This window comes from Podarcis filfolensis, assembly GCF_964270895.1.
Source record: "Podarcis filfolensis genome assembly, chromosome: 1".
Classification (NCBI taxonomy): domain Eukaryota; kingdom Metazoa; phylum Chordata; class Lepidosauria; order Squamata; family Lacertidae; genus Podarcis; species Podarcis filfolensis.
Window position 1 is genome coordinate 74,356,941 of NC_139604.1, and position 14,050 is coordinate 74,370,990.

The window sequence follows — 14,050 nt, forward strand, 5'->3', positions numbered from 1 at the left end:
GATAAATGTGGGAAACCTTCTTCCAGGTGTGATTTCTGTCGCTTGACTGGGATGACGGAATATAAACGTATGCCAATTGTCTCTGTGTGAGGTTAAAAAGTTACATAGGGTTAACACATAACTCTTTCCAACTTGGCAGAGGCGGGGGATGTACGCTTGTTGCTTCTTTCATCTATTTGTTCTGAATTCCTTCTTTTCTATCTTTCTTCCCCTCTTCTTGTCGCCCACAGTTCCACCAAGTGAAAAGAGTGATGACCATCCTTTTCCTTACTATGGTTATTTCATACTTCAGTTGCATGAAAGCTGCCCCAATGAAAGAAGTGAGCATCAGAGGACCAGGCAGCTTGGCTTATCCCGGTCTCCGGACACAGGGAAACCTGGAGAACCTCGGCGGGCCCAATGACGCCTCCAGAGGATTGACGTCCTTGGCGGACACTTTTGAACATGTCATAGAGGAGCTCCTGGATGAGCAGCAGGTCATCCAGCCCAGCAAGGAAAATAAGGATGCCGACTTGTACTCATCTCGGGTGATGCTAAGCAGTCAAGTGCCTTTGGAGCCACCACTGCTCTTTCTGCTTGAGGAGTATAAAAACTACTTGGATGCTGCAAACATGTCCATGAGGGTCCGGCGTCACTCCGACCCGGCTCGCCGCGGGGAGCTGAGTGTGTGTGACAGTACGAGCGAGTGGGTGACGGCGGCCGAGAAAAAAACGGCGGTGGACATGTCGGGGGCAACCGTCACAGTCCTGGAAAAAGTCCCAGTACCCAAAGGCCAACTGAAGCAATATTTTTATGAGACCAAATGCAACTCCAAGGGTTATACGAAAGAGGGCTGCCGGGGCATAGACAAGAGGTACTGGAATTCCCAGTGCCGAACTACCCAGTCTTATGTGCGAGCTCTCACTATGGATAACAAGAAGAGAGTTGGATGGCGGTTTATAAGAATAGACACTTCCTGTGTTTGTACACTGACCATAAAAAGGGGAAGATAGTGGATTTGTGTTGTATAGATTATATTGAGACAAAATTTATCTATTTGTATATATACATAACAGGGTAAATTATTCAGTAAGAAAGAAAAAAAATAATTTTATGGACTGCATGTATAAATGAAGTTTATACAGTACAGTGGTTCCACAATCTATTTATTGAACATATCCATGAGCTAAAGAGGAACAAGACAGAGAGAGAGAGAGAGAGAGAAAGAGAGAGAGAGATAAATTCATTTGCGCACAACTTTGAGAAAAAAAATGCATTACATTCCTCTAACATTGTGGTTTGTTGCTGTTGCCAAGAATTGAAAACTTAAAAAAATTAAAAAAATAAAATTGCATGCTGCTTCAATTGTGAATTGATGATAAACTGTCCTTTCAAAAAAAAAGAAAATGAACCAAAACATTCCGTTTACATTTTAGACAGTAAGTATCTTGATTCCTATTAGTATTATATCTGTTTACTGCTTTTAAATTCTTCTGGTAGCGTTGGAATTAAAACAATGTCAAGGTGCTGTTGTCATAGTTTTACTGTTGATTTTTTTTTTTAATTTTAAAATTCCCACATGGTTTTCAAAAGAGGAGATTACTCCCTGTCATCACCGTATATGTTCTGGATAAAACAAATTTGGGGTTTTTTTGTATGTTGTGAAGGTGTTTGCAATATCAAATCAGACTACTGAAAAAAATAATAAAAAAAGGCAACTGAAAAAGACAGTGTTGATGTTCCTCCCAGTGCTCTTTTCTAATCTACAGGCAGCACTTTTATGTTTGTCTAGGTGTGGTTTCTATTCTATGATTGTTGCTTTAAAGACCTGCCTTTTGCTTGTTTTGTATTTTGGTTGTTCTGGGGTCCGTCCGTCCCCCAACACTTTTCCTCTCTTAGGAAGAAAACAAATTGCATTCTCTTTCAAATATATTCCTCCCATTTTCCTTGGGTGTTGAGAACAAAGATGATTGCCCCAACCTAGGAAGGGAGATCTGCATACACAGCTGGTGTGGATTCCTCAGGATCTTTCGCCAGGCTGCACTGAGCTTGGTGAGGATGGAGAATCTCATCACCATCCTCTCGTTGTATGAGCGGAGTTGGTTCAGGGAGAAGTAGTATTTGTGTCTGGATTAAGTATCCCATTGAAGTACAATTGCCAAATTTGGCAAGAAAAAAAAGGGGAAAGAATCACATGAATATCAGATGGTACTTTAGCAAATACATTTGGAATGCCACAATGCTGTAACTTATGGATCCAGACGGTCTACAGTTGTGTTGGCAACGGTAGGAGTAGCAATCGCTACTGAAAAGAACTGCACAGAGAGACAGTGAAGCAGTAAAGGCTTCCCTGTGCGAGTAAATATATGCAGGGCAGCCAGATGCTCTTATTGTAAAAAAGAATGTCTAGTATGCCCCGGTTCTCAAATACCTGCTACTTTTTCTACTTGAGATAATATGACAGAATCCAGGCCTGAAGGAGTGGCTCTGGAATCAGGTAGGCAGAGCCTTCTACCTCAAAACCCAGCTACCTGTTTCATCTAAATATGTCTGCAACGGTCTATGGCTTTTTGAGAGGTAGCACACAATAGCCTTATCTTCTACAGGCAAGAGAATCCTGTAGAACCATAGCTCTTGGTTTAAAAGGAAATCCTAGGATGCAATCCTGGCATCAGTTGCATGCACTTTAATTAAAGGTAACTCCAGTGGTACTCTTAAGGAAGTAACTGAGCACAGGACTGATGCCTCTGGCCTTGGATAATTGTCAGCAAATCCAGCACAACCTGCAACACAAATAGACAATGACTACATTAGAAATGCCACAGCAAGAGCGTGACCTCTCACTAAATATATTCGGTTTTTGTTTTGGCATGCATCATATAACCCACACGTTGCAATGCAGACAGTGTCATTTATCAAGGGATAGTTGCATGTATTTCATAGTGACAATGGCTACTTCCATGGGTGGGGTCTGACGTTTTGCTAAACAGAGGTCTTTGCTTTGATGTAGGCCTAGTTTTTCGAAAGTGGTAGATAAGGTAAATCTGTTTCTGGACTGAACCATTTCAAACTAAAAATGAAATACCCCCCACCTCCCCAGAGTGGGGAGGCAGTCATATCAGGGAGAAGGCTAGGCTACAGCCCTTCTCCTTTGACATCTAGTTTTCTATGTGAATGGGGAAAGGGGGCATTCAATTATATGAATCTCCACCTGCAGTCTAAAGTAGTACAGTCCAGACACTGGTTTACTATTTCATGTGCTATTTGTTTGAACAAGGCTATAAATAAAAACCCAACCTTTCTTGGGTGACATTTCAACTAGAAGACTCAGGCCTTAAGATAATGTGTCTTAAAACACCACAATCCAAAAATAAGCTCATTTCAGATGCTGGGATTATTAATTTATCAGTGGAAATCAATCCCTCATTGTCATTAATAGCCAGTTTATGCAGTTATCAGAAGTAAAAATTGGATGCAAACAAACTTAGCATATTTATTTATTTTATTTATAGAAAATATCAAAGCTTTTCACCAACTTCTAATACAGGAAGAAGAAGGTTGGTTCTGGGTTATTACAAATCTATTCACTCTCCTTGGACATGTGTTCACTGTTGAAAAACAAAACACTAACCCAATTGATTAACGACAGTATGCAGGTAGATGCTTTGCCATTAATCAACTCTTGACTGCCCAAGGCTGGGCAAATAAATGGTTGTTACCTTAAAGGAAAGCAGATGCTGTCATTGTCCATTTTTAATAGGCAATCCAACTGGAGCTAAATCAGCCTTTCAGCCCAATGGCAATCCCTTTATTTAGCTTTAACCTGCATCCCAGGCTATCTTCACCACAAAATCCTAGTAGACATTTAATATAAGACATATAACTTAAAGGCAGGGAAAATATCTGGGTTACATTAATCCATGCATTTGGAATGGAAAGTCTTTGTAAGATTGTGTTATAAGCAAGAAGCTGCTTTTGTTCACACTTTTGAAAGTGGAAATGGAGGGGAATCATTGTCATCCCTCGGTGATGTTTTCTTATGCGATGAGAAAATATCACGATCCTGATTTCCTTCAGATCCATTAGGCTAGTTCCCTGCTTTATGGCTGTTCCTAGCTTTATGTAGCGAAACAGTGTGCAGACTTGTTCTCAAACCATTTCCGCTGATATAAATGAATTCCCTTCCAGCCCCACTGTGTATATAACTAGGTCAACATCCTCACTCAGTCCTAACTAAAGCCTGTCACCTAAATTCTCACTAAAAAATTGAAGTGGATCATTATTTAGAGTCATGCGGTTCACAATCAAAACAAAGGGAAAATCTGAAAGTAAGGTAATTATTGCATATCAGATATACTATACTAATTTAGCCTATATAAAAGATTCTTGGAATAGGTGTGATCTTATATCAGGATGCATAATATTGGTCTTTGGCTATTTTTTAACTCACAAGGAAAGAAAATGATTTTTGCTGTAATATAATCCACCAGCAGAACAGAACATAGAAATGTTTTTGTATATATCCAGAGTGAATCAGCTTTATAATAACTTTATCCCTGTTGGGCATCGTATAACATAGGATTAAAAATTAAATAAAATCAGATTTAGCCAGTCCTATTCCTAATAAACTGGAGAATCCTATTCTGTTAGTGGACAATGACTGATACAAACCCAAAAGATTTCAGCCTTCAAACAGGACGATTTAAGGCTCACTGTCTCCAACCACTATAGCAGATCTACTCAATTCCATGGGCTTACTGTGGAATCACAAGTTTGCGTATCACAGATTGAAAGCTACATAAGAATGTAATTCGTATATCTAGGAATACTAAATTTTTATTAACAGTTGTACAGTACACTGTAAACACACAAACAACTACAAATCATTATTTGGATGCAGAATCTGCTATGCAACGAATCAATATAGCCCTAGCTTTTGTAAACTGAAACAAGCACTATTCTTAACACCCATTCTATGCCAGACCTACTACTACAAAATAAATACATGATCACAGGCTTGGCAGTTTTAGTTGAACTGGGGTTTCAAAAATATCACTCAATTGATCTTTATTTTATTTTTTATTTTTTTGCTGTGATCTGTCTGTGGCAAAAGTATTTCATGCATGTCTTTGGCCCTATTGTTTTGTTCAAAAAAAAAAAAACCTCTTGCAAATGTAAGTTAATGTCTGTGGCCTTGTTCTCTCTTATTCACCATGTGTAACAAATATTTATTGTATATTTATATAATTTTATGGGATTTTTGGAAAAAAATGAATCTGGCATTAAATCTTACAAGCATCTGCGTCACATTGTAAATAAAATTAAGCTATATTTAAGTGTACTGATTAACATATAATATATGTTTAAATATAGATTTTTATGTTTTTAAAATATATTTTCAATATATATATATATATATACAGTATATATAAACTCGGGTTTTTTGGGACCATGTGACTTTTCTCTAATTGTAAACCAAACATGAGTTTTACAATGAAGATGTGTGTTCTTTTTTTCCCCCAAAAGCAAAATCTACTTTTATTTTAACAATAAAATCTTCTTGGTAAGGCAGCTAGGCAGCTGTTTCATATTTGGACAGTTGGCAGGGGAGGGGGAGTCGCAAGAGGTCCTCTTCCACACACACACAAAGAAAGGATTTCCCCCGCCCCTCCCAGAATAATTCCTAGCGAAACTAGCATCCATGGATCAAACATCATGATTTTCATTCAACTATAAAACAATGAACAAGTCTAACTTTGTATATATCCATATAAAAAAACTGAATCATGTATGTGAATACATTATGCCCGGATCTGATAGCTCCAGAACATATTTAAAGGTTCCAATGTACCGATTCTGCTCCGCGCAGTTCTGAGATGCTCAATTTGGTTCAGCAATAAAGACCAATCTGCTCACATAAAAGAGTTCTTCCTTGCTCTGCACCTAGAACACAGGTGGGGAATCTTTGCCCCTCCAGACTCCCATCAGCCTGACCAGCGACAGGGATATAGGCTTCCCAACCCTGCTCTAGAACTTTGGTAATATGAGCCATCATTGTTAAACAGATCATGCACTGAATTTTTTGAAAACTGGGACACTGATCAGCTTTTATATCCTTACCTGCCTTTTTAAGGTAATTGTACTTACAGAAAACCTGCCATTTAAGAATGCAGGATGGAGATCACATGGCTAAAGGTCAAAAAGTCCCTGCTTGTGGAAAGTTAGAATTTCAGAATCAGTGTTTCCAACCTGTGCTTTTTCAATATATAGGACATCACTCTGTGCAGAGAGGTTCTTGCTGTTGTTTTTTGTTCTTTTACACATAGCAGTGCAACCTCCCCACAAGCAATCTGAAGTAGTACAGTCCTATTAAGCAATCAATTATGTGTAGTTTGGCCTTACGTACTTTTTCTGTGGAGGATGGGAGGGATGCAGGTGATGCATTCATGCCGTGTTCACATGATCATCTGCCAATCACACCTGTCACTAAGAAATCTAGGATAGCAGGAATTTCTGACAAGGTGACAAGTCATTACAGCTGTCCAGTGAAAATGATGGTTATGAAAATACACCCCCAGCTTGAATTGTACATTACTGAACATACTCGTAGCATCGCTAAAAAGATATGTTTCTGCTATAACTGCCAAGCCTTTGTACACTTAATGATACTACAGTCCTGCAATAATAAAATAAATCTTAATGATAAAAAAAATTGAAGCTCAGTTAAAAAAAATCGAAACCACATTCCCATCCCACCCCCAGATGCCAATAATTTATTCAGGAGTATCCAAAAATCAGTACACATCCTTCTTACATTTCCTGGTTTAAAAAGAGGGTAACAATAGTGGTGCATGAAACTGTTCCAGTGTGTAGTTCAATAACTGGAATAATGTAATATCTAACTTTTAAAGATATACTTCTGGAGCAGGTTTAGGGGTATGGGGTTGCAAGGGGGAGGCGGGCTCCATTCACCCTACATGCAGGCTCTGTGCATGGCCCCCTTGTTCGTGCCCCATACCAACTGCCCAGTCCACCAGGAAGGCGTAACACTTGGCCTGCCCTGGGTGCCAGCAACCCACGCTACACTGCTGATGGCCAGCATCTCTAGTTCGAACTGAGAATGTGAAACCCTGGAGACCCATTGCCAGCCAGTGTTAATAAAAAGGCAGACCAATGGATTGAATTGGTATAAGGCAGTTTCCTATGTTCCAATGACATTAAGGTTTTTCAGAGATACGCAAATGGCACATCGTAAGAGAACTCTGTGAACTGCAAACATATGTGGTCTTCAGCCAGCATCTTCCCCATAGCTGAGATCATGCTCTGCCACCAGAGGGAAGAAGGAAAAACCAATTGTATCCTCCACACCAAAATTCGGGATATCATTCAAGAGCTGGCTAACTCATACAAATACAGTTACATGGCATAGCCGGAAGATGGTGATGCAAATCCTGTTAGCGTTTATAGGAGACAATTTCTGCACATGCTCATTTCCTATCACTTCCCTTTGCCTCTCTCTCCTACCTACATGCTTTCTGTCATACTTGCATCAAGCTCTTCCTGGTACTCAGCTGGGTGTCCCCCTGTCCTTCCATTTCATCCTCCAGACCCTCTTCTTTAACCTAGCCATGCCTTGCTTCTGCTTCTACTGATACATGCAAAACTACTCCTTCCCTATGTGGTCCCTGTAAAGTCTTCTTGGCAAGGACTAGATCAAGTCTGTATTCTAAGGAGTTCCCAACATGTTGCAAGCACCAAATACACATTAAGACATTCAACATGGAGTCCTGCTAGTACAAAGATCAGAACAACAGTCTTTTTGACCCATCCTAAATCAAAAAGTTATTGACCTGCTTGGAATAGACAACTTCTGTTGCCCTCCTGCCATTGGAAAATGACATAAATTCACAATGGAGAGGGTTGTTATATTTAGAAGTATGTCTCTTACTTAAGAACCCAAGGCTTTTAAGCTTCACTACAGCTATAAATAGAGAGTTCAGCAATATTCTCACATCTTTCTCACTTCAAAAAAAGAGAAAAAAATCCTTTGACCAGTAATAAATTAATCCCTTGCTTATATAGTGGTGTGTTTTTTTAAAAAATGGATCTTGTATCAACATTTCAGATCTTACAGAATCTAAGGAATGTAGCAATTTCAAAGCAAAAGCTCAAAGTGACACACAAAATTGTTCTTTCTTTGACTTCTACATTATTCAGGTCCTCTATTAATATAGAGAACCCTGTTGTATCAAGCAGTATTCTCAGCTCAATTAACAACTTTGACTTACCAAATGAGATTTACAATTAACAAACTATCTTGACCCGTTAGTTTAAATGCCATTTCATTATACCACTGGGTGATTGCCAAAATATAAATTTCATGAAACGTGTGAGAGGCAAAGTAGATTCTTCCTTCTCCCCTCTACCCCATGAAATTGCTCATAGGTCCCCACTCTTTTACCAATATTATCCATTCACCAAATTTAATGTTTGAGGGACAATAATGAGACATTCTTGCTAGCTCCTCTGTATTTATTGAACTCACCTCCACACAGTCCAAGTATGCTGCCTACTATCTTAATTCACTGAGGACTACTTTGAATTATACGTTATCTTCCATGAAGTTCTGAGACTTAAACAAAGACTGAGAAATCTTATTTCAGTGAAGCTACTTGCCAAGTTTCCCATGACTACACTGAATTTTCAATAGTTGAAAAACTTGGAAAGGCAGGTGCCACTAGCTGTTCCTGGACAAAATTCAACACACCTTCCATAACAGAAAATTTTCCCTCTTCTCCATGAAATCTTTTGTAGGGATTCCTCCAACCCTTTGGAACAGATTTGAGGAATGGTGTGGGGTACCTGCCGGGGGAGATGGGGTGGAAGTCTAATTGTGAAAGCCTAAATCTTTGCGTTGATGGGACTCATTGGGAGAATACTGCCCACTGTCACTAATATATGAACTTCCTCTAAGAATTATATTATAGGTTGGTATTCTGAGTGCCCACACAACATTCTGCTTTCTTAGTTGATCTGCAGTGAGTCCCCAATGTTACCAAATTATTGCTGTCTGGAGGGGCACATACCAGGTGCTTCCACATCAGCCACATTCTCTGAATGCTTACTCACTTTTCCCAGAATACCCAGAGGACATCATTTGCAAAACATTGCCTTTCAGTGTTTACTCTATTCACCTCCTATCTTCACCCCTACTGACCTAATTTGTGACCATTCTTCTATAGTAAAATGCAATTGATGTTCCAGCTCATCCAATGTGAATAGACAAAATCTCATTAAGGGTATTTTTATTTGTAGGTGGGGGCTCCTGTGCCTTCAAATGCAACATTTCCTTTTTTGAAGGGTCAGATGCCTTCATTTGTTCCTGTTCATTCTGGTTGGGGGATTAGTTGAGTAGATTATATGTGAATTGCCTCAGTTTATTTTTTCGTGGGGTGTTTAGTTAGTGATTTTGATCATCATCATCCCCTCCCTGAAAATAAAGTTACACGGGGCAATTTATAGAGAGGCTATTCAATGCTATTCACGAATCCTCCTGCGATTAATAGGAAGCAATAAAACTGGCTGACCAAGCAAACAACAAACATTCATTTAAATTTGCTTTGCAGGCTACTTTTGAGTAGACATGAGTGATGGGCTTTGGCCATAGGGAAGAATAATGTTGCTAGTTAATATAGTTGTAATATACTATACTACATGCTACGTGGAACCTCCATTCTAATTCCACCTCCACATAATTACAAAAAAGCATTGCCTCCAAAGCACTCAGGGGCTGCTGTGTGGACGCAACTAAAGTCTCAATCAGATCATCAGGAGTGGCACTAGTTATCTGTTCAGATGCTGAGAGTAGAGAGGTGGTGCTGAATCTAGTCTTTCACATTCTGCCTCCTCACAAATCAGTTAATAGCACTACCACCAATGATCTGACTTGGACATGGTATCCTTTTCTAGAGAGTGTTTTTAAGACATAAGACGCATGAAAAGCCATGGTGGCTGAAGGCCCATCTAGTCCAGCATCCTGTGGTCACATTGGCCAAACAGATGCCCATGGGGAGTCCACAAGATTGCAGCAGTACTCTTCCAACCAGCGATTACCAGCAGCTGTCATTCAGAGGCATACTGCTTCCAACAGTGGAGGCAGAACACAGCCATTCTGGCTAACAGCAAGCACATATTTCCTGACTGGGTAGAGCAGTTATGTTCAGTATTTTATTACATTTTATCACAAATTTGAGCGAAAGGTTATGGAATGGAAAACAGTACAAAGAGGGATGGAAATCATATGGGGCCTCAGCCCTGTATACCTGAAGAAGTATCTCCACTCCCATCATTCAGTCCACACACTGAGATCCAGCTCTGAGCGCCTTCTGGCAGTTCCCTCATTGTGAGGTTACAGGGAACTAGACAGAGGACCTTCTGGGCAGTGGCACCCGCCCTGCAGAACACCTTCCCATCATAAGTCAAGCAGATAAGTAACTACACAACCTTTAGAAGACATCTGAAGGCAGCTCTGAAGAGGGGAGGTTTTTTTTTATAAAAAAGTTTAATGATTTATTATGTTTTATATATGTTGGAAGCCACCCAAAGCATACCCTCCAACAATTCTCTGGTGAAAATAGGGACATCCTATTTAACAACAACAACAACAACAACAACAACAACAACAACTTTACTATTTATACCTGTAATGGTTCTAGGGATTGCTCGTGCGTAAGCAGGTGCCTACCTCCCCGGCTGGGTGCAAACACCTGGCTGGGTTGCCAAAGTGAACCTTTTCTGTACGGACAGCCACTCACCCGTGGCTGACTCAATCGCTGGCAGAATCCGTCAGTGGGCGTTTCTTAAACTTTTTCCAGCAAAGAAGTTCTTTGACGCCTAGTCTCCGCCTACCCTCTCTGCACGGAAGCCTTCTGCGCAGGGAGGGCGTGGGCAACGGAGGACCCCTACTCTTCCCGCTGGTCCCAGGCAAGGAGTCATGAGACCGCCTCGCCACTTCCCCCCGCTGCCCCCCTTCTCCCCTGGTGCTACGCTGATTCTCTTCCCCAGAAGATGGGCTGCTCCTCCCGATCCCTGGACGCTCTCTGGAATCCCTCTGGCTTTCGCTCTCCCCCTCCAGTACTGATGGCAGTTCCCTGACAATACCCCATCCATCTGACTGGGTTGCCACTCTGAGTGGCTTCTGACTTATATAAAACATAATAAAACATTAAACATTAAAGCACTTCCCTGTACAGGGCTGCCTTCAGATGGCTCAGGGGTCGGATAACTCCATACCCTTCAACATTTCTATGACGAAAAGTGGGACATTCTGGGATCAAATCAGAAACCGGGATGGCTTCTCTAAATCAGGGACGTCCTTGGGAAATAGGGACCCTTGTAGGGTCTGCCAATAATAAAATTGTTGCTGTTGTTGTTTTTACAGCCCTGCCATTCATTATAAGTACAACAAACATAAAACAACAGTATTAATGTCTGTTAAACACACAGACACATCTGATAAATATGCTTTGTATTTTGTCTTCTGTAATCACAATTATAACTTTCTGGTTTTTGAAAACAACAAGAACAACTTTATCACACTGAGAATTGTGCACCATTCTGAACGTTTATGAAAAACTGGATTAGTTTTGTCACTTCAGCTATCCAAGGGAGATGCTGTTTTTCAGAGCCACAACACAATGTAAGTGGAGGTGGAAATGTATGTGCTAGAATGGCAGAGCTCTTACACAAGACTACAAAATAGATTTCATTATTCCCTTGTTAAGGTGTTTTGCAATGAGCTCCAAAAAAATAAAGTAAAAAGTACACACATTGAATTGCTTTATAAATCTCTCATAAAAGCACCTCTGGTTACTACTGTTATTGTCATGTTGCTCTTTTGCAGACCGGCTTAAGATGCCCTCAGGGCTTTGTCAGCAGCAAAAAAATTAAGAAGCGCCACAAAACGAAAAGAAAACCAATTATTACTCCACAGAAACTCTTCCCTGCTACAGAAAACACTGTCACGAAACAGAGAGGGTTGATGGTGAGGCCTCATCAGGATGAAGCATAGCATTGACAACTTGTGGTCCACATATCTGGGGACTGATCTTCCTGATGAACTGGGGCTGGAATCAGAGGACAGTCGCCATGAGAACAGAAAGTGGTGAAACGAAGGCATTACTGTGTAGTGCACACGCACATTTCTTTTGTCCAGCTCCAAGTACAAGTCCCTTGTGCTGCAGACTTAAGGAGAGAAAGAGGTAGTGGTTGTATTAACAGAAGTGGAGGTGTGCTAGGTAAAAGTGGATAGTGTTACTTAGTGGTCAGAGGGTATGAAATCACCAAATATCAAGTCCTATCTTTAGATGGTGGAAGAATATTCATCTCTGGCTTTAAGATCTATCTCATGGCAAAAGCTGAGGCTGAACTGGTGAAGTTGTGAGGGCCCCATTCTTTTCACCAGGGGTGGGGGGACTTTTTCAGTCCAAGGGCCACATTACCTTCCAGGCAACCTTCCAGGGGCCACATGGTGGGCGGGCCAGAAGAAAAAGGGGGTGGAGTAATGAATATTCATTTTACTTTTGTGCAGTACCCTTCAGCACCTTGAATGGTAGATGGTAGAAAGGTAGTACATATGGCCTTTGTAAAGAAACCAATGGTTTGGGTGGGTGTTTCTGGGCTGGGAACACATAAAAGTTATGAGACAAACATTTAATGAAATTAGCCCACAAACACTTCTGCATGGGGCATGCAGATGCGGTAATGATGATGATGATGATGATGATTAATAATAATATTCCATCCTTTCTCCCAAAGGACTGTAGGGTGACAAACACATCAACAGTAAAACAATACAATTAAAAGCATATTTAAAACATCTTAAAACTATGACAGAAGTAACCACCCATTCTCCTCTATCCAACTGAATTACTTCAAAGCTGCTTTGGAATAATTGAATTGAGAATTGTTAATACCCAACATAAATCATCATAGCTACATATGATGGAATCAGCAATCTACAGAAAAATTGGCTTTGTTGACAGTGAATTTTGTGCTGATCAATTAATACAGTTCACTTGCTTTCAAGCAAACCAAGCTCTCTTTGACAACCCAACATTAGCAAAACATATACCTCGCCCTGCAATTCTATATGCTTTCTTCACCTGCTAATACAAAAATCCTTTTATTCAATTTTTTTTTATTTTTTTTTACCAAAAGACAGAAGAAACTTAGACTGATATCACTGCCAACATTTTCAAAATGGAACAAAATCAGGAGATTTTGATTTCCAAGTTCAATTTCAGTCTACTGAACTATGTTGCATTTGAGCATATATATTTCATTAGGTACCTTGGCTAGGCATGTATACAGCCCAGGAAGCAATTTGATGTATTTGGATGGAGAAGCAAAGGCTCTCTACATTCAGTAGATTCCTCATCCTTGCCAAAAGGACAGACAGACTCCTCAACCTCCCCCAACCTCTCCTGTAACAAGGGAATTAATCTCAAAACACCAGGAGTTTCCTAAGAGATAAGGTTAGTATCATTCAGCTAGCCAGTAGCCTTTCTGAATAGGAAGCATAATGTGATAACCTATTGAAACCAATTTTGTATGCATAATGAACAGCATTTAAGCTCGTGAATTGTGCTCAAAGAGTTTACATGTTACATACACAGATACCTGTAGGTAACAAAATAATAAAGTTGTTTATTGTAGGAAATACATAACTTGAATAGGAGTTTCCAGTTCTAGTCTAACTAAAGAAGAACAAGGCACTTATGCCTGCTCCTTTTGTTCTCTCAGAGGATTGTTAAAGGTGACCTCTCATCTTGAGGTCCAAGAAAGAAGTGTGACAAGGAGGGAGAAATTGTAAAACAGGATGCAACCTGAGAGTATCAGTCTAAACAATAAGGAGACAGAGAAGTAAGCTGACTGGGACTTTCAGATTCCCAGACTAACCTAACTCTATTTCAAACCATGCAACACCCTTCTCCTATAAGCTGAGTTGCACTCAAACATCCAACGGTTTGGTTTGAGAAGTTCCTGTGTACTTGTGCTCACCTGTAGAGGG

The 14,050-nt window shown here is 40.2% G+C and overlaps 1 protein-coding gene and 1 long non-coding RNA gene across 9 annotated transcripts in view; one reads left to right on the top strand and one right to left on the bottom strand.

The window, feature by feature from the left end:
• The window catches only part of BDNF (brain derived neurotrophic factor), a 73,688-nt gene extending 68,138 nt beyond the window's left edge, over positions 1–5,550 (top strand). For all 8 annotated transcript variants that reach the window (XM_083600021.1, XM_083600023.1, XM_083600024.1 and 5 more), the window contains one exon: positions 231–5,550. In XM_083600021.1, coding sequence (XP_083456147.1) covers positions 231–992 — 762 coding nt within the window. In that variant the 3' untranslated portion in view covers positions 993–5,550. The remainder of the gene's footprint in view (positions 1–230) is intronic.
• The window catches only part of LOC310756546, a 40,733-nt gene continuing 27,512 nt past the window's right edge, over positions 830–14,050 (bottom strand). The window contains exon 2 of the long non-coding RNA XR_014544924.1: positions 830–2,762. This is a non-coding gene — a long non-coding RNA (uncharacterized lncRNA). The remainder of the gene's footprint in view (positions 2,763–14,050) is intronic.